This window comes from Oncorhynchus keta, chromosome 7 (genome assembly GCF_023373465.1).
Source record: "Oncorhynchus keta strain PuntledgeMale-10-30-2019 chromosome 7, Oket_V2, whole genome shotgun sequence".
NCBI lineage: Eukaryota > Metazoa > Chordata > Actinopteri > Salmoniformes > Salmonidae > Oncorhynchus > Oncorhynchus keta.
In genome coordinates, this window is record NC_068427.1 from 19,301,112 (window position 1) to 19,322,125 (window position 21,014).

General features: G+C 42.6%; 1 protein-coding gene across 1 annotated transcript in view; it reads left to right on the plus strand.

The window, feature by feature from the left end:
* The window catches only part of mao (monoamine oxidase), a 62,304-nt gene extending 59,885 nt beyond the window's left edge, over positions 1-2,419 (plus strand). The window contains exons 14-15 of the mRNA XM_052522122.1: positions 1,469-1,531; positions 1,684-2,419. Of these exons, the coding sequence (XP_052378082.1) occupies positions 1,469-1,531; positions 1,684-1,839 (219 nt within the window). The 3' untranslated portion in view covers positions 1,840-2,419. The remainder of the gene's footprint in view (positions 1-1,468; positions 1,532-1,683) is intronic.
* Positions 2,420-21,014: the final 18,595 nt, after the last annotated feature.

Genomic DNA, 21,014 nt, shown 5'->3' on the forward strand with positions numbered 1-21,014 from the left:
GACGTTACACTTGGTATACAGAGTTCAATCTTGGTTTCATCAGACCAGAGAATCTTGTTTTTGGAAAACTCCCAGCGGGCTATCATGTGCCTTTTACAGAGGAGTGGCTTCCGTCTGGCCACTCTACCATAAATGCCTGATTGGTGGAGTGCTGCAAAGATGGTTTTCCTTCTGGAAGGTTCTCCCATCTCCATAGAGGAACTCTAGAGCTCTATCAGAGTGACCATCGGGTTCTTGGTCATCCCCCTGACCAAGGCCCTTCTCCCCCAATTGCTCAGTTTGGCCGGGCAGCCAGCTCTAGGAAGTGTCTTGGTGGTTCCAAAATCTTCCTTTCAACAAAAATGGAGACAACCGTGTTCTCGGGGAACTTCAATGCTGCAGAAATGTTTCGGTACCCTTCCCCAGATTTGTACCTCGACACAATCCTGTCTCGGAGCTCTATGGACAATTCCTTCAACCTTATGGCTTAGGTTTTGCTCTGACATGCACTGTCAACTGTGGGATCTTATATATACAGGTGTGTGCCTTTCCAAATCAGATCCAATCAATCGAATTTACCACAGGTGGACTCCAATCAAGTTGTAGAAACATCTCAAGGATGATCAATGGAAACAGGATGCACCTGAGCTCAATTTCGAGTCTCATAGCAAAGGTTCTGAATGCTTATGTAAATAAGGTATTTCTATTTTGAATAAATTTGCAAAAAAAATTAAACCTGTTTTCGCTTTGTCATTATGGGGTATTGTGTGTAGATTGCTGAATTTTTTTTCTTTATTTAATCGATTTTTTGAATAAGGCTGTAACGTAACAAAATGTGGAAAAAGTGTAGGGATCTGAATACTTTCAGTGATGTGTACGCCAAGGAACTTGAAGCTTTCCACCTTCTCCAGTATGGTCCCATCTATGTGGATAGGGGCATGCTCCCTCTGCTGTTTCCTGAAGTCCACTATCAGCTCCTTTGTTTTGTTGATGTTGAGGGAGAGGTTATGGACTAGAAGTCCACTCCTGAATACCTGTTCTCCAAGGAGGCGTCTCTGGGATCATTTCAATTGCCCTGGGTGTTACGAACAAAGGATCCAATTTGGGAAAGTTGTATTCCTGGTCGAAATGCTGGTAAGTTACCGCCGCTCTGATATCCAAAAGTTATTTCCGGCTTTATGTAATAACAGACAAAACGTAATGGGCTAATAATGTAAGAAATAACACACAAAAAACAATATACTGCAAAGTTGCTTAGGAGCTAGAAGCAGAGCTGCCATGTCTGTCGGCGCCACCATACAACTTGATCTCAGTATTTTGCCAAATTGAAAGGTTTAGCTTCACTGTCCAAATCAATACGCAGGGGAGTGTATATTTATTTCATATACCCCCCAACAAATGTTAAAAATATATATATTTCAAAGAAATTGTGGTACACATGGTCTTGTGTGTTGTTTTTGTATCGTAAATGAATGAATTGTTGTTCCAGATCATGTGTATGATGGGCAGGATTCCTCAGAATCAGATCTGGCAAACAGAGCCTGAATCAATGGTAAGGATTTCAATACTTTATAATTCACATATAAAACAAATTTAAATCTAAATGTAAAGTATCTAAAGGACATTAGTGAATGTAGACCTAACTTTGTGCCCCCGTCTCTCTCTCTCTCTCTCTCGCTCTCTCTCTTTCTCCCTCTCACACAGGAAGTCCCACCACTCCCATTCGTTACCACCTTCTGGGAGCGGAACCTCCCGTCGGTGGGTGGGTTCATCAACTTCCTGGGCGTAGCCTCTGTCCTGTCTGTTGCCACGACAGCAGGCCTTTTGGCCTATAAGAAGGGGCTTCTCACCTGGAGCTAAACCTAAACCCCTCCCACTTTCCTCATTCTTCTCTCCTGTATCTCTACAGAGCAATTCTCCAATGGCACCCTATTCCCTGTACAGTGCACTACTTTTGACCACATGTGGCTATGGTTCTAAAGTAAAGCACTATATAGGGAACAAGGTGCCATGTTAGATGTAGCCACTGTGTGTTATAGGCCTTGGTAAAGACTGTTTAACTCTGTCATTCACTACTGTACCATCACCCCCATCCATTGTTCTAAAACTAGTGTAAACAGTCTCCCAACAGACCATCTCTCAAGACCAACTCACAATAATGGTGTCTGTTCTGCTAAGATTTGTGTCTTTGACACCTTAGATTTGCGATGGAAGATGTGAGTGGATAGAGAGAAAGAGTGTGTGTGAGAGAGAGGGGGGAGTGAGAGAGAGAGGGGGAGTGAGGGGGAGTGAGAGAGAGCAAAATAAACCAAAATAATTCAGACTCTTTAACCAATGAAGGATGACAACTAAATCAGAGTTAATGAAAAAGAAACAGTAGCTGATGACCATTATCATTCCAGAAATGTCCAATAAATTCACAAACCTGCGTTGACTGTTTGAGGATAGTCAAGACTAATTTGTGTGTGTGTGTGTGTGTGTGTGTGTGTGTGTGTGTGTGTGTGTGTGTGTGTGTGTGTGTGTGTGTTGTGTGTGTGTGTGTGTGTGTTAATTACCGCTGCTGATTTTAGGTGCTGACTGATCTGGTCTCTAATGGCATAGAAGCTGTAACCAGCTCTAAGATGACGTTTAGTAAAGTCATAATAACAGTTTAGTAACGTCAAAATAGTGTCTGAATACCTGTGTTATTAATGTAACCAAAATCCTACATCTAGAGTTGAGTCTCCATCAAGCTGCTCTTAATAGTCATGGTATGCCTTGTATAGAGAATGGAAGTATTTTTATGTATTTCCTCCATATATCATGATTTCTGTCATTGTTGTTTCCATTCTAATCTCCTATGAGCAAATTTGAAATATCATGTGTTTCATTTTATATTTGCCATAGTTTACAATGTGGCTCAGTCCTCGATGATAATCATAAACTGTATGTTGAAGATGCCCATTATACTTGGAAGTCATTTTAGAGACAATCCTTTTATTGTCTGGGTCTATAACCATTTTTAAAATACTAAACTAAACAAAATACTAAGAATATTTGACTACAGTACTACAAACATGTGATATTCTCCCATAATCAAAAGCGAGAGCTCCATCCATTATGTCACTACCTAACACTGTGTGCGTGTGCATGCGTGCGTGCATGTGTGTGTGAGTACACTTATTGTGTCTGTCTCTCCATGCATTCTTGTGTGTGTGTGTATATGCATTATTGTGTGTGTGTATGCATTATTGTGTGTGTGTGTGTGTGTGTATGCATTATTGCGTGTGTGTGTGTATGCATTATGTGTGTGTGTGTGTGTGTGTGTGTGTGTGTGTGTGTGTGTGTGTGTGTGTGTGTGTGTGTGTGTGTGTGTGTGTGTGTGTGTGTGTGTGTGTGTGTGTGTGTGTGTGTGTGTGTATGCATTATTGTGTGTGTGTGTGTGTGTGTGTGTGTATTCATTATTATGTGTGTGTGTGTGTGTGTGTGTATGCATTATTGTGTGTGTGTATGCATTATTGTGTGTGTGTGTGTATGCATTATTGTGTGTGTGTGTGTGTGTGTGTGTGTGTGTGTGTGTGTGTGTGTGTGTGTGTGTGTGTGTGTGTGTGTGTGTGTGTGTGTGTGTGTGTATTCATTATTATGTGTGTGTGTGTGTATGCATTATTGTGTGTGTGTATGCATTATTGTGTGTGTGTGTGTATGCATTATTGTGTGTGTATGCATTATTGTGTGTGTGTGTGTGTGTGTGTGTGTGTGTGTGTGTGTGTGTGTGTGTGTGTGTGTGTGTGTGTGTGTGTGTGTGTGTGTGTGTGTGTGTGTGTGTGTGTGTAATCATGGAAAGACCTTATATGTAACCATTCTATTTTAATGCTCTCGTTGCTACATGTTGAGATGCTGTATTAGATTTATCACAGAAATATATTAGGCAGTATTTATTGAGCTGGCTAACCATTAGCCAGGGAAATAAACACTGAGTATCTAACCTTATGATATTGGTTCTCCCATATATTTCTGCTGAAGCCAGAGCATTGAGTTTCCTTATAGCGATAGCAAATTTCCCCATGATACTGAATAAATAGTTTCACAGTTTTTTTCAGCAGATATAGAGATTTTTGTCCCCCCAAAAAATATGTATTGAAAAGATTTATATCCAATAAGATATAACCCTTTTTTACAAAACAACAGAGGAATTAAAAGATACTGCTCCTCAAAAAATGTGAGGGAATTAAAAGATAAATAAATAGATTAACCAAATTATTGCTCTAAGTAGATAAGAGTATCAACCTGTAAACCCATCTGTTCTGAAGCGTACTGTACATTCGTACATTGAGTGGTGGATTAACGTGGTGTCGTCCCGAAGACGTGTGCGTACGTCGTGAGTATAGTCTGTCGTGCCTTATTACAAGTCGTGGTGGTGTGTTGTCATTTATCAAGTGCCTGTGTGACTATGAAACTCTTTTCCTGTCCCCTCCTCCCACTTTCTCCCACTTTCTCCCTCCTCCCACTTTCTCCCTTCTCCCCCATTTGGCATTAACTAGAGCAACCATTCTTGGATTGAGTGTCACCCTCCTACAGTAGGACAATGACTGAGCTCTGTTTCCTACAGGATTAGCTCAGCCTCTGAGGCTAAACAAACAATCAAGCTAACTTCCATGATACTACAGTTAGCTTTCTACCACCATGTGTGTATGCGTGAGCCTTAAAATGGCAGACTGTGAACTGTGTAAATCCGCCCATCCGTCTCCAGTGAAGCTATTTAGATGTTCTGTAATGTTGTTATTGATGTACTCCTCTGATAAGCTATCTATCCTTAGTTTACATACTACCTTGGCACTAAACTTTAACTGCTAACCCCAGGCCCCAAGCATTGCATCTTTTCGCCTCAACATAGCTTTTGCAACCTGGTTGTAACTAGAATCTGACAAAGAGGGATTGGACAACGATGTCAAGAAAGATCTCAACATTCTCTAAGAAGTATAGTAGAAGTATAGTCTTTATAATCTACATTATAAAGTTGGTGGTTCGAGCCCTGAATGCTGATTGGCTGAAATCCTTGGTATATGAGACCATATACCACGGGTATGACAAAAATATCTAGTTTTACTGTTCTGATTACGTTTGTAACCAGTTTATAATAGCAATAAGGCACATCGGGGGTTTGTGGTATATGGTCAATATACCATGGCTAAGGGCTGTATCCTGGCACTCCGCATCGCGTCGTGCTTAAGAACAGCCCTTAGCCGTGGTATATTGGCCATATACCACACCCCCTCGGGTCTTATTGCTTAAGTATATAATGGTTCTGACTGAAAACTAGTGAATGGAACTACAGGAACCAACTGGAACCTTTAGAACTACAGCTCCCAGCTGCTCCTCTGATTCCCTTTATGACATCATCAGTGTCCTATAGATGCAGTAAAGAGGTACATGGAACGCACACTGTGGGGGGTAGAAGAAGGATGCCAGATTGGCGCACATTCAACAAATCTGATCTAACAAAATGGATATTCGTCAAATCTGTCATGTGGTTACTAAAGTCTGATTTGGATATATTTGGCTGTTTTTGCTGCATAACATAGCATATAGAAATCGGTGGTGCTAGTCAAAGTTGTTTTTAACTGTAATGCAGTTGATTGGTGTTGACATGAACATGTGTTGTGGTTGAAATCCATATAAGAATTATACTCAACATACAGTAGTGTGGGATACACATAAACAATAGCCTAAATGTAGGCAAATTTAGCTGGGGGGGCAATGGGGAGATTGAGGATCTTTACCCTACGGCATCCCCACCCCCCCGCATTTCCATGGAGTTCCATTGACCTCTTTTGCACATCTATTCCTCTCTGTGTCTGGTTCTAGCCCTGAGATTGCTCTAATCTATTCCATCCCTCTCCCACTGGCTGTGTGTATGAAGTCTCCAACTTTCTAGTCGTGTAATTGCATTCTTTAATGTCTTTGTATGATTTCTCCACAAAGCTGATGATAAATTATTTGAAATGTACCTCCTACTGGTCTCTTGTCTTTTATGTGTGTGTGTGTGTGTGTGTGTAGGACTGCAGGGCAGGATTGTGAACTAGCCAAATCAACGCATGCGAGTGAGTGAATGAATGAGTTAGATACAGTTCATTTGGAAAATATTCAGACCCTTTGACTTGTTCCACGTTTTGTTACATTTTAGCCTTATTCTAAAATGGATTCAATTATTTTTTCCCTTCATCAATGTACACTCAAAACCCCATAATGTGCAGATCCTCTCAAGCTCTGTCAGGTTGGATGGAAGCGTCGCTGCACAGCTATTTTCAGCTCTCCAGAGATGTTTGATCGGGTTCAGAGACATGTCCCGAAGCCACTCCTGCGTTGTCTTGACTGTGTGCTTAGGGTCATTGTCCTGTTGGAAGGTGAACCTTTGCCCCAGTCTGAGGTTCTGAGTGCTCTGGAGCAGGTTTTCATCAAGGGTCTCGCTGTACTTTGCTACGTTCATCTTTCCCTCGATCCTGACTAGTCTCCCAGTCCCTGTTACTGAAAAACTTCCCCGCAGCATGATGCTGCCACCACCATGTTTCATGGAATGGTGCTAGGTTTCCTCCAGACGTGATGCTTGGCATTCAGGCCAAAGTGTTCGATCTTGCTTTCATCAGACCAGAGAATCTTGTTTCTCATGGTCTGAGAGTCCTTTAGGTGCCTTTTGTCAAACTCCAAGCGGCTGTCATGTGCCTTTTACTGACAGGTGTGTGCCTTTCCAAATCATGTTCAATCAATTTAATTTCCCACAGGTGGACTCCAATCAAGTTGTAGAAACATCTCAAGGATGATCAATGGAAACAGGATGCACTTAATTTCGAGTCTCATAGCAAAGGGTCTGAATACTAATGTATATAAAGTGTTTCTGTTTTTAAAAACCTGTTTTTGCTTTGTCTGTAGGGGGTATTGTGTGTAGATTGATGAGAAAAATATATAATTTGATACATTTTAAAACAAGGCTATAACGTAACAAAACGTGGAAAAGGGGAAGGGGTCTGAAGACTTTCCAAAGCTAGTAACCTTGGACTGTAGTCTGTGGTCTCCAGATGTTGACCTATAGCCCTGTTTATACATGCATCCTTTGTCCTGGTCTTGCCCACTTTCTGATTGTGCCCACATGTTTAGACTGGTATAGACGATTGAAAGACGCATTGTGATATGATTGTGGTCACGAAACCCACATGTTAATGCAAGGTGTAAACAAGGTCTTAGTCTGATTCCAGTGTTAAGTGGTGTCCTTCAAGCCCACTTCACTCAACTAACTGTCTGGCTGGAAGGCTGGCTGGGATCTAATGGGTGGACAATGTCAGGCATACACAACAGGCTGCAGTAGCTCTAGCCTCCACATAGAGGCAGTAGCCAGTCACAAATTAAGCTCTCTCCAAGGGGAGAACGACTGCCCCCTCTCATTGACCACGTTTACATGTGCACCCCTATCCGCTTCCGGTCTTATTCGGGATAAGCTGTTTACATGCACCTTTGATATCCCCCTCACGAGTGTGAACAGAATATTGCTCCTTTAAGTTCATATGGGTTCGATGGAATAGTAACTGAAATACGGACACTGACTGTAGGCCTATGACCTCTCACATGTAGCATAATACAATATGAACTCTTGTTGAAATTCTGAATTTCTTGCAGTAAAATGATACAATACATTTGAATTTTATCTCTGGAACAAGAGTGGAGGTATATATTTTATATGTGAATATGTGTGTAATGTATTATCTTTGATGCAAGCAAACAGTATTTCAACCACCTAAACTATGCGCCCAAGACAAACTGATTGTCTTATCAGCCCAGTCCAAGCTCTCCTCTGTCCTGGCACCCCAATAGTGGAACCAGCTTCCCCCTGAAGCTAGGACAGCAGAGTCCCTGCCCATCTTCCAAAAACATCTGAAACTGCACCTCTTCAAAGAGTATCTTAAATAATCCCACAGCACCCCCCCCGGCAAAAAATTGAAATAAAGCCTTACATGATCTAACACTCACACTTTTTTTCCTTACTGGCTCAGACTTTGCTGAAAGCTACTTTATTGAAGGAAAATGTATTTACTGTGACTGTGATGACTTAAATGTAAATGTAAATGTATCCCACCTAGCTATCTTAAAATGCACTGGATATATTACTAATGCACTGGATAGATGACTAATGTACTGGATAGATTACTAATGCGCTGGATAGATTACTAATGCACTGGATAGGTTACTAATGCACTGGGTAGGTTACTAATGCACTGGATAGATTACTAATGCACTCGATAGATTACTAATGCTCTCGATAGATTACTAATGCACTCAATAGATTACTAGTGTACTGGACAGATTACTAGTGTACTGGACAGATTACTAGTGTACTGGACAGATTACATAGATTACTAGTGTACTGGATAGATTACTAATGTACTGGATAGATTACTAATGTACTGGATAGATTACTAGTGTACTGGATAGATTACTAATGTACTGGATAGATTACTAGTGTACTGGATAGATTACTAGTGTACTGGATAGATTACTAATGTACTGGATAGATTACTAGTGTACTGGATAGATTACTAGTGTACTGGGTAGATTACTAATGTACTGGATAGATTACTAATGTACTGGATAGATTACTAGTGTACTGGATAGATTACTAGTGTACTGGATAGATTACTAGTGTACTGGATAGATTACTAATGTACTGGATAGATTACTAGTGTACTGGATAGATTACTAATGTACTGGATAGATTACTAGTGTACTGGATAGATTACTAGTGTACTGGATAGATTACTAATGTACTGGATAGATTACTAGTGTACTGGATAGATTACTAGTGTACTGGATAGATTACTAATGTACTGGATAGATTACTAATGTACTGGATAGATTACTAGTGTACTGGATAGATTACTAGTGTACTGGATAGATTACTAATGTACTGGATAGATTACTAGTGTACTGGATAGATTACTAATGTACTGGATAGATTACTAATGTACTGGATAGATTACTAATGCAGTGGATAGATTACTAATGCACTGGATAGATTACTAATGCACTGGATAGATTACTAATGCACTCGATAGATTACTAATGCACTCGATAGATTACTAGTGTACTGGACAGATTACTAGAATTATTATGGTGGATCAAAATGTGCAGGTAGTGATTTGTTTGACAATCTTGGCCAGGACACTCTTGAAAAATAAATCTCAAATCTCAGTGAGCAATTCCTGGTTAGATAAAGGTTAAATAAAATAAAAAAGAGGAAAACCTATCACACAAACCCATGATATGCGACACAGCCTGCGCAGACCATGAAAAACCACAGTAAAGATGTTTACATGCCACAGTATCCCATCAAAGATAAGCATATCCCAGGCATCTTATCCAGGTTTCTCATAACTGGAATAGAAGCTATTTTGGGGTTATTGTAAACGGGATATGATGTTTATATGCGCAACTCAAGAACAGAATACTTGAGTATCCCAAATAATAGGGAGATATGGGTGTGCATGTAAACATGGTCATTGAGGATTTCAAGTTCAAAGCCTACCGGGGTACTGCAGGCAATGTTTTCAGGAAGCAGAGTCCCCCAATTATAGTAATTTGGAGTATAGCGATCTTAATGGTCAATATTCGTGGGTATACAAGTTTTCCAAACACACCAATGCTTTATTTTATTTTGCCAGATGTATGTCCTTGAACCAATTATTTTAAAACCGCACAAAGAAGTTAGAAACACAATGTGCAGCCTGCAGTACCCCAGACTGCCTTCAACTTGAGATACACAATGAGAGGGGGCAGCACTGAGCTTGCCTGCAATGTCACTTCCTAGAGTAGCTCAAGTTGTGCATGCAATGTTTCCAAAACGTCCTCCATGAGGCAAGATGGCGAAGCTCTAAAATGACACTTCCTGATCTTCAAATGCGCCACTGAGACTTCACATAGGGAACAATGGGGGTGATGTCATCAATGACTTTGGCCATTCTTTTTACAGTCTATGCTAGTGCTGAGCGGTTCATTTTCATCTTTAAAAAACTTATTGACCAAGGGTCAATTATTTGAATTTCATTATTTTTCTTCTGTGACCTTGATGTGCAGTATCAGATCAAGCCTGAACTGTGCTATGTAGTAGGGAGTCTTAGTTTACAACAGGCCCAAATTCTACATAGTTTAGTACAGAAAACGTGGTAATTGACTACGACTATAATCCATGGCGTGCCTGCTTAAACTTTCCAGTCTGTGTGGAGCAAACATGGAGACTGAGAGAGGAGAGAACACAAGATCGAGAGGGATGGAAAGAAGTTCCTTTGCGAGCATGAAAATGCAAGATCTAACTGATTGATAGTTTGCAGTCAGAAAAGTATGCCTTACTTACTTTGAAGAACTACTCAAATTGTGATTTTGTCAGACAGCATAGGCAGCAGCTCTATAGAGACAGTGCCCACAAAGCTAAGGACCCTGGGACTAAACACCTCCCTCTGCATCCTGGACATCATGACAGTCCGCCCCCAGGTGGTAAGGGTAGGCAACAACACATCTTCCACACTGATCCTCATCACTGTGGCCCCTCAGGGGTGCATGCTTAGTCCTCTCCTGTACTCCCTGTTCACCCACGACTGCATAGCCTAGCACGATTCCAACACTGTCATTAAGTTTGCTGCCGACACAACAGTGGTAGGTAGGCCTGATCACCTACAACGATGAGACAGCCTATAGGGAGGAGGCAGAGACCTGGCAGTGTACGGACAACACCCTCTCTCTCAATGTGAGCAAGACAAAGAAGCTGATTGTGGACTATAGGAAAAGGAAGGCCGAACAGACCCCCATTAACATCGACTGGACTGAAGTGGAGCAGGTCGAGAGTTTCATGTTTCTTGGTGTCCACATCACCAATGAACTGTCATGGTCCAAACGCACCAAGACAATTGTATGGAGGGCACGACAACACCTTTCCCCACTAAGGAGACTGACAAGATTTGGCATGGGTCCCCAGATTCTCAAAAAGTTCTACAGCTGCACCATCAAGAGCAACCTGACCGATTGCATCACCGCCTGGTATGGCAACTGCTCGGCATCTGACCATATTGCGCTACAGAGGGTAGTGCGTACGGCACAGTACATCACTGGGGCCAAGCTTCCTAACATCCAGGACCTATATACTAGGCGGTGTCAGAGGAAGGCCCAATAAATTGTCAAAGACTCCAGTCACCCAAGTCATAGATTGTTCTCTCTGCTACCGCACTGCAAACGGTACCTGAGCACCAAGTCTAGGACCAAAAGGCTCATTGACAGCTTCTACCCCCAAGCTATAAGACTGCTGAACAACTAAACAAATCAAATAGCCACCCAGACTATTTACATTGAACCACCCCTTTTTGTTTTTTACACTGCTGCTACTCGCTGTTTATTAAAAGTCTATGCACAGTCACTTTACAAATGACCTTGATTAACCTGTACCCCCGCACATTGACTCGGTGCCGGTACCCCCTGTATATCGCCTTGTTATTGTTATGTACATTACTTGTGTTACCTTTTGATTGCTTTGATAATTTAAAAAAACTTTTTTTTACTTTAGTTTATTTAGTAAATATTTAGTCAACTATTTTTCTTGAACTGCATTGTTGGTTAGGGGCTTTAAGTAAGCATTTCACGGTGAGGTCTACACCTGTTGTATTCAGTGCATGTGACAAATTAAATATGATTTGATTTCAATTGATGACTAGGAATGAAATAATAAAGCCATCAATTAAAACAAATATTTTATAACAAATATAAAGTAATGTGAATACATGATAAGTGATAAGAAGTAATGGTTAGTCACTACTATCATGGGACTTGTATTAATTGTTTTATTCTGTGTTACAGCATTCAACACACATAATGCATAGTTCATTTAATGTCTAATAAAACAATAATCAAAATCACAAACAAACAAAAAAATTCAATGATCAAACCGAAACAACCTCAAAAAGCACTAATCGCTCAGCACTGGTCTATGCTCTATCCCTAGGCCTGTGGCAGAGGGATATCATTCAGCACACACTTTTTCCAATTCATCATTGATGTACACTGACTATACCAAACATTAGAAACACCTTCCTAATATTGAGTTGCATGGAGGTTGAAAACTGACTTGTATCACGGATGACCCGGCTGGAAAAACCCAGCTGCGTTGCAGTTCTTGAAACAAACCAGTGCAACTGGCACCGACTACCATACCCCATTCAAAGGCACTTAAATCTTTTGTCTTTCCCATTCACCTTCTGAATGGCAGTAGGTGCCATTCTTCTTTAACCTTGTTTAACCTGTCTCCTCCCCTTCATCTAAACTGATTGAAGTGGATTTAACCTTTACAGGATTGGTAGGCTAATGCGATTAGCATGAGGTTATAAGTAACAAGCACATTTCCCAGGACATAGACATATCTGAAATTGGCAGAAAGCTTAAATTCTTGTAAATCTAACTGCACTGTCCAATTTATAGTAGCTATTACAGTGAAAGAATACCATGCTATTGTTTTTTATTTTTTATTTTTTTATTTCACCTTTATTTAACCAGGTAGGCTAGTTGAGAACAAGTTCTCATTTGCAACTGCGACCTGACCAAGATAAAGCATAGCAGTGTGAACAGACAACACAGAGTTACACATGGAGTAAACAATTAACAAGTCAATAACACAGTAGAAAAAAAAGGGGAGTCTATATACAATGTGTGCAAAAGGCATGAGGAGGTAGGCGAATAATTACAATTTTGCAGATTAACACTGGAGTGATAAATGATCAGATGTCATGTACAGGTAGAGATATTGGTGTGCAAAAGAGCAGAAAAGTAAATAAATAAAAAACTGTGGGGATGAGGTAGGTGAAAATGGGTGGGCTATTTACCAATAGATTATGTACAGCTGCAGCGATCGGTTAGCTGCACAGATAGCTGATGTTTGAAATTGGTGAGGGAGATAAAAGTCTCCAACTTCAACGATTTTTGCAATTCGTTCCAGTCACAGGCAGCAGAGTACTGGAACGAAAGGCGGCCGAATGAGGTGTTGGCTTTAGGGATGATCAGTGAGATACACCTGCTGGAGCGCGTGCTACGGATGGGTGTTGCCATCGTGACCAGTGAACTGAGATAAGGAGGAGCTTTACCTAGCATGGCCTTGTAGATGACCTGGAGCCAGTGGGTCTGGCGACGAATATGTAGCGAGGGCCAGCCGACTAGAGCATACAAGTCGCAGTGGTAGGTAGTATAAGGTGCTTTAGTGACAAAACGGATGGCACTGTGATAAACTGCATCCAGTTTGCTGAGTAGAGTGTTGGAAGCGATTTTGTAGATGACATCGCCGAAGTCGAGGATCGGTAGGATAGTCAGTTTTACTAGGGTAAGCTTGGCAGTGTGAGTGAAGGAGGCTTTGTTGTGGAATAGAAAGCCGACTCTTGATTTGATTTTCGATTGGAGATGTTTGATATGGGTCTGGAAGGAGAGTTTGCAGTCTAGCCAGACATCTAGGTACTTATAGGTGTCCACATATTCAAGGTCGGAACCATCCAGTGTGGTGATGCTAGTCGGGCATGCGGGTGCAGGCAGCGATCGGTTGAAAAGCATGCATTTAGTTTTACTAGCGTTTAAGAGCAGTTGGAGGCGACGGAAGGAGTGTTGTATGGCATTGAAGCTCGTTTGGAGGTTAAATAGCACAGTGTCCAATGACGGGCCGAAAGTATATAGAATGGTGTCGTCTGCGTAGAGGTGGATCAGGGAATCGCCCGCAGCAAGACCAACATCATTGATATATACAGAGAAAAGAGTCGGCCCGAGAATTGAACCCTGTGGCACCCCATAGAGACTGCCAGAGGACCGGACAGCATGCCCTCCGATTTGACACACTGAACTCTGTCTGCAAAGTAATTGGTGAACCAGGCAAGGCAGTCATCCGAAAACCGAGGCTACTGAGTCTGCCAATAAGAATCTGGTGATTGACAGAGTCGAAAGCCTTGGCAAGGTCGATGAAGACGGCTGCACAGTACTGTCTTTTATCGATGGCGGTTATGGTGTCGTTTAGTACCTTGAGTGTGGCTGAGGTGCACCCGTGACCGGCTCGGAAACCAGATTGCATAGCAGAGAAGGTACGGTGGGATTCGAGATGGTCAGTGACCTGTTTGTTGACTTGGCTTTCGAAGTACTTAGATAGGCAGGGCAGAATGGATATAGGTCTGTAACAGTTTGGGTCCAGGGTGTCTCCCCCTTTGAAGAGGGGGATGACTGCAGCAGCTTTCCAATCCTTGGGGATCTCAGACGATATGGAAGAGAGGTTGAACAGGCTGGTAATAGGGGCAATGGCGGCGGATAGTTTCAGAAATAGAGGGTCCAGATTGTCAAGCTCAGCTGATTTATACGGGTCCAGGTTTTGCAGCTCTTTCAGAACATCTGTTATCTGGATTTGGGTAAAGGAGAACCTGGAGAGGCTTGGGCGAGGAGCTGCGGGGGAGCCGGAGCTGTTGGCCGAGGTAGGAGTAGCCAGGCGGAAGGCATGGCCAGCCGTTGAGAAATGCTTGTTGAAGTTTTCGATAATCATGGATTTGTCGGTGGTGACCGTGTTCCCTAGCCTGAGTGCAGTGGGCAGCTGGGAGGAGGTGCTCTTGTTCTCCATGGACTTCACAGTGTCCCAGAACTTTTTGGAGTTGGAGCTACAGGATGCAAACTTCTGCCTGAAGAAGCTGGCCTTAGCTTTCCTAACTGACTGCGTGTATTGGTTCCTGACTTCCCTGAAGAGTTGCATATCGCGGGGACTGTTCGATGCTATTGCAGTCCGCCACAGGATGTTTTTGTGCTGGTCGAGGGCAGTCAGGTCTGGAGTGAACCAAGGGCTGTATCTGTTCTTAGTTCTGCATTTTTGAACGGAGCATGCTTATCTAAAATGGTGAGGAAGTTACTCTTAAAGAATGACCAGGCATCCTCAACTGACGGGATGAGGTCAATGTCCTTCCAGGATACCCGGGCCAGGTCGATTAGAAAGGCCTGCTCACAGAAGTGTTTTAGGGAGCGTTTGACAGTGATGAGGGGTGGTCGTTTGACTGCGGCACCGTAGCGGATACAGGCAATGAGGCAGTGGTCGCTGAGATCCTGGTTGAAGACAGCAGAGGTGTATTTGGAGGGCCAGTTGGTCAGGATGACGTCTATGAGGGTGCCCTTGCTTACAGAGTTAGGGTTGTACCTGGTGGGTTCCTTGATGATTTGTGTGAGATTGAGGGCATCTAGCTTAGATTGTAGGACTGCCGGAGTGTTAAGCATATCCCAGTTTAGGTCACCTAACAGAACAAACTCTGAAGCTAGATGGGGGCAATCAATTCACAAATGGTGTCCAGGGCACAGCTGGGAGCTGAGGGGGTCGGTAGCAGGCGGCAACAGTGAGAGACTTATTTCTGGAGAGAGTCATTTTCAGAATTAGTAGTTCGAACTGTTTGGGTATGGACCTGGAAAGTATGACATTACTTTGCAGGCTATCTCTGCAGTAGACTGCAACTCCTCCCCTTTGGCAGTTCTATCTTGACGGAAGATGTTATAGTTGGGTATGGAAATCTCTGAATTTTTGGTGGCCTTCCTGAGCCAGGATTCAGACACGGCAAGGACATCAGGGTTAGCAGAGTGTGCTAAAGCAGTGAGTAAAACAAACTTAGGGAGGAGGCTTCTGATGTTGACATGCATGAAACCAAGGCTTTTTCGATCACAGAAGTCAACAAATGAGGGTGCCTGGGGACATGCAGGGCCTGGGTTTACCTCCACATCACCCGCGGAACAGAGAAGGAGTAGTATGAGGGTGCGGCTAAAGGCTATCAAAACTGGTCGCCTAGAGCGTTGGGGACAGAGAATAAGAGGAGCAGGTTTCTGGGCATGGTAGAATATATTCAGGGCATAATGCGCAGACAGGGGTATGGTGGGGTGCGGGTACGGCGGAGGTAAGCCCAGGCACTGGGTGATGATGAGAGAGGTTTTATCTCTGGACATGCTGGTTGTAATGGGTGAGGTCACCGCATATGTGGGAGGTGGGACAAAGTAGGTATCAGGGGTATGAGGAGTGGGACTAGGGGCTCCATTGTGAACTAAAACAATGATAACTAACCTGAGCAACAGTATACAAGGCATATTGACATTTGAGAGAGACATACAGCGAGGCATACAGTAATCACAGGTGTTGAATTGGGAAAGCTAGCTAAAACAGTGGGTGAGACAACAGCTAATCAGCTAGCATAACAACAGCAGGTAAAATGGCATTGACTAGGCAACGGGCCGACAGATAAAACAAACAAGCAGAATGGAGTACCGTGATTAATGGACAGTCCAGCGTGCATCAGCTATGTAGCCAAGTGATCAGAGTCCAGGGGCAGCGGTGGATGGGGCAGGGGGGCTGGACTGGCGAGTGTTATCCAGGTTAAAAAAAACTAACAATGACTAAATAGCTTGTAGCTAGTTAGCTGGTTAGCTTCTGGAGGTTCTTGAGTGTGTTCTAAAAATAAAAATAATAGCGATTCCGTATCACATTGGGTGAGGCAGGTTTCCGGAAGGTATAAACAAATTTTTAAAATCGGGAAGAGATAGAAAGTACATATGGGCCACTGCGATGCAGACGGTTAGCAGGCCTGTGCTAACAAGCTAACAGATTAGCAGGCCGGGTTAAACAAGGTAGTAGTTAGCGGACCTGGGCTAAACAAGCTAGCAGTTAGCATGCTGAATTAGCAAGCAAGGAGATAGCGAAGGCTAGAAAGTTAGCCTTTGGAGGACGTCGCGATGGGGTGAGTCTGTTTATTCCTCTTCATGCAGTGACATCGATAGACCGGTCGTGGATCCGGGTATAGAAGCCCAGGAGTATGCTAGGAACACAGGAGCTCTGGCCGGGCTAGCTTCAAGCTACATGGGTGGAAACGCTAGCCAGGAGTAATCAACCAGGGTTGCGGTTTAGCTCGATAGCTAGTTGTGAAGATCCAGCTGAAAAAAATGTTCCATTTGCGGAGGGAATCCGGGGATGAAAAATAAATAGGTCCGTTATGCTCGAACTGGCGAGAGCTTTCCGAGCTAAAGGTTAGCTGATGACCGGTTAGCTGAAGACCGCTAGCATAGCTGGTGGTTAGCTGGCTAGCTTCAATTGAGGGGTTCCGGTTCAAGTAAATATAAATACTTTAGGAAAAGTAGCTACATTGAGTAAGGCAGTAAGGGTGAGTAAGGGTGAGGCGGATTGCAGGAGAGTATTTGGAAGCTTAGGTTTAGCAAAATGCTTTTAAAGATATGCGAAGAAAAATATCTAAAACGAAAAAGAGACGATATTTACAGATATTTACAGAGAGACGATACCACAGGACGACTTACTGCTACGCCATCTTGGATGCTCAACCAGGAGAGTGCACAGTTATGAACTTGAAAAGTTATTAATAAACCAATTAGGCACATTTGGGCAGTCTTGATACAAAATGTTGAACAGAAATGCAACGGTTCATTGAATCAGTCAAAAACATTGCACATACAGTGCTGCCATCTAGTGGCCAAAATGTGCCTGGGCTGGAATAATACATTGTGGCTTTTCTATTGCATTTCAAAGATGATGGTACAAAAAATACAAAAGAATGCATGTTTTTTTTCTTTGTATTATCTTTTACCAGATCTAATGTGTTATATTCTCCTACATTCATTTCACATTTCCACAAACTTCAAAGTGTTTCCTTTCAAATGGTATCAAGAATATGCATATCCTTACTTCAGGTCCTGAGCTACAGGCAGTTAGATTTGGGTACGTCTTTTCGGGCGGAAATTGAAAAAAAGGGTCCTATCCTTAAGAGGTTGACAAGGGATCATAGCTTTCACCTGGTCAGTCTGTCATGGAAACAGTGTTCTCAATGTTTTGAACACTCATTGTATATCTTCAGTTCAACATCCCACTGACATGTTGAAAAACAAACTATACCTCTTTTAAACCCTTCCTTTTAAACTCTTCTTTTATCCTGTTATGCACTGGAGAGTTCTGCTTATCTCTGCGGCTCCAGTCTCCAGTTCAGTGTGCATGTGTGCGTATATGCGTGTCTCTGTCTGTCTGTCTGTCTGTCTGTCTGTCTGTCTGTCTGTCTGTCTGTCTGTCTTTCACCCAGAACCCCAGTTCAAAAGAGCCATCAGTGTTCTGCAGAGATAAGGAGCAACACAGGATAACACACCTTTGTATAAAAACAACCACTGACCAAAAAACAGCTGTGAAAACTAAACTTCACGTACTAACCTCTCATTTAAGAAGGATTGTAGACAATAGGTTATTGAAATACCCTAATTTTAAAGATGTAATCCGCACTAGGGGGAAACAGTGCCACTGGCCGCCCCACCACCGCTGTTATTGTTTTTAGATCATTCAATTAAACATTGACCATCTAATAGTCAAATCGTAGGTCAGCTGGTTTTACTATTTTTTGCAATTTTCTGGTGTTTTTTTGGTGGAAAACTGAGGAGGTCAGACATAACACCTCATCCTTATTACCCATAGATAAACAGGCTACAAATGTTTTAACAATTTAAATGTTTTAGTGAAGCTTGCATTTATTTGCCCCTCCCTGTTGCACACAATATTTAAGATGAATGCATCAACTCTGTTACGGTCAACCCTGTTAATTTATTTGGCTCTCAAAATTACTATCGTCATATTTTTATTTAACCACTTGAGATGGGAAAAAGTGGTTTTTATTAAGTTGTACAGGTGCTCTTTGTGACAGAATATAAACATTTGGTAAAATATATGCAGTATTTTATTTTTTACCAAGTTACGCTACTCAAAAGGCACTTAATTGGTGAAATGACCCCTTCGTTGCCGAGCTGAGGAGCATGGTAAAAAAAAAATGTGCAGGGGGAAAAAAAATGTGTTTGTTATTTGCAGTAACTTATTTGTTGTTGTAATATCGCAAATGGATGTTTCACCACTAAGGATTCCAGCGTTAATAATAATAATAAAGAATTGTTTTTGTCAGCCAAGGGAAAGTCACTGATGCTGAACAGAACTCCCAAAAGGGTTTGCATAAGAAACATCTGTTTTATAGGAAATAAAACCAGTATTGCATTATTCAACAATAACCCTTTTCACACAAATTGTCTTTTTACATACATTGCCCTTTTCAGCATGGTTCCAGCAACTATAGTCACTACACTGTAAAGGGGTTACCATGAATTTGACAGTAGCTTACAGGCAGCTCGGTGGCAAGTAAAAGTCTGTATTTCATATTACAATACATTTTCAGTAATATAAATACAGTATCAAAGCAAGTACTGTGTAATGGCACACAGTACAATACTGTAAAATGTACTGCATTACGCTGTAAAAAAGTCAAAGCTACCGTAATCGGAAACGAATGAATGAAATTTGTTGAGGGTAGGCAATTGTATTTTACTGTAATTACAAGGGATTGGTGCAAGCAGGTTGGCTGCTAGGTAAAGTATTCACAAACATTACAGCATGTTAATGAATATTTTGTATTATCTATCACTTGTACTTCTAGAGGCCTTAACAAAGGCTTCCAAACTGGCAACAACTACAGGTCAAAACAGACCAAAAGGACGTGGCAAAAAGCACAACCATTTAAGGTTGAAGACTTGCTGCCACTCATTTTACATTACATTTAAGTCATTTAGCAGATGCTCTTATCCAGAGCGACTTACAAATTGGTGCATTCACCTTATGACATCCAGTGGAACAGCCACTTTACAATAGTGCATCTAAATCTTTTAAGGGGGGGAGAGGTGAGAAGGATTACTTTATCCTATCCTAGGTATTCCTTAAAGAGGTGGGGTTTCAGGTGTCTCCGGAAGGTGGTGATTGACTCCGCTGTCCTGGCGTCGTGAGGGAGTTTGTTCCACCATTGGGTGGCCAGAGCAGTGAACAGTTTTGACTGGGCTGAGCGGGAACTGTACTTCCTCAGTGGTAGGGAGGCGAGCAGGCCAGAGGTGGATGAACGCAGTGCCCTTGTTTGGGTGTGGGCCTGATCAGAGCCTGGAGGTACTGAGGTGCCGTTCCCCTCACAGCTCCGTAGGCAAGCACCATGGTCTTGTAGCGGATGCGAGCTTCAACTGGAAGCCAGTGGAGAGAGCGGAGGAGCGGGGTGACGTGAGAGAACTTGGGAAGGTTGAACACCAGACGGGCTGCGGCGTTCTGGATGAGTTGTAGGGGTTTAATGGCACAGGCAGGGAGCCCAGCCAACAGCGAGTTGCAGTAATCCAGACGGGAGATGACAAGTGCCTGGATTAGGACCTGCGCCGCTTCCTGTGTGAGGCAGGGTCGTACTCTGCGGATGTTGTAGAGCATGAACCTACAGGAACGGGCCACCGCCTTGATGTTAGTTGAGAACGACAGGGTGTTGTCCAGGATCACGCCAAGGTTCTTAGCGCTCTGGGAGGAGGACACAATGGAGTTGTCAACCATGATGGCGAGATCATGGAACGGGCAGTCCTTCCCCGGGAGGAAGAGCAGCTCCGTCTTGCCGAGGTTCAGCTTGAGGTGGTGATCCGTCATCCACACTGATATGTCTGCCAGACATGCAGAGATGCGATTCGCCACCTGGTCATCACTCCAATCTGTCCCATATACATTTTAAATTGTTGGGGCACTATAACCACATAGGAGTTGAATTGGTACAGCATTCTCACTCACAGGTACAACAAATATAGCCTCTTACAAGGCACGCCTCAAAATATGTTAATGAGCCAGAAACAATACCATGCACCCACTAATGGTCAAAAAGTTTTTGGCGCTCCAAAAATACGGTAAAGCACTGTAATTTGTGGGGTATAATTACAGTACCATTCGAAATACAGCAATTCTTTCCCACAATGCACCATAATTTACAGTATACTGGAGTAAAACATATTTTACTGTTGATAATACATAAAGTTAACGTATAATTAAACATTTTCCATTACAGTGTATGTATCCAGGCCAGCTCAGGAAGCTTGGCTTGACTCTGCACCTGAGTAAAGCATAGGGAAGGCAGGGGGAGACATGGGGAAGGCAGGGGGGGGCAGGGGTG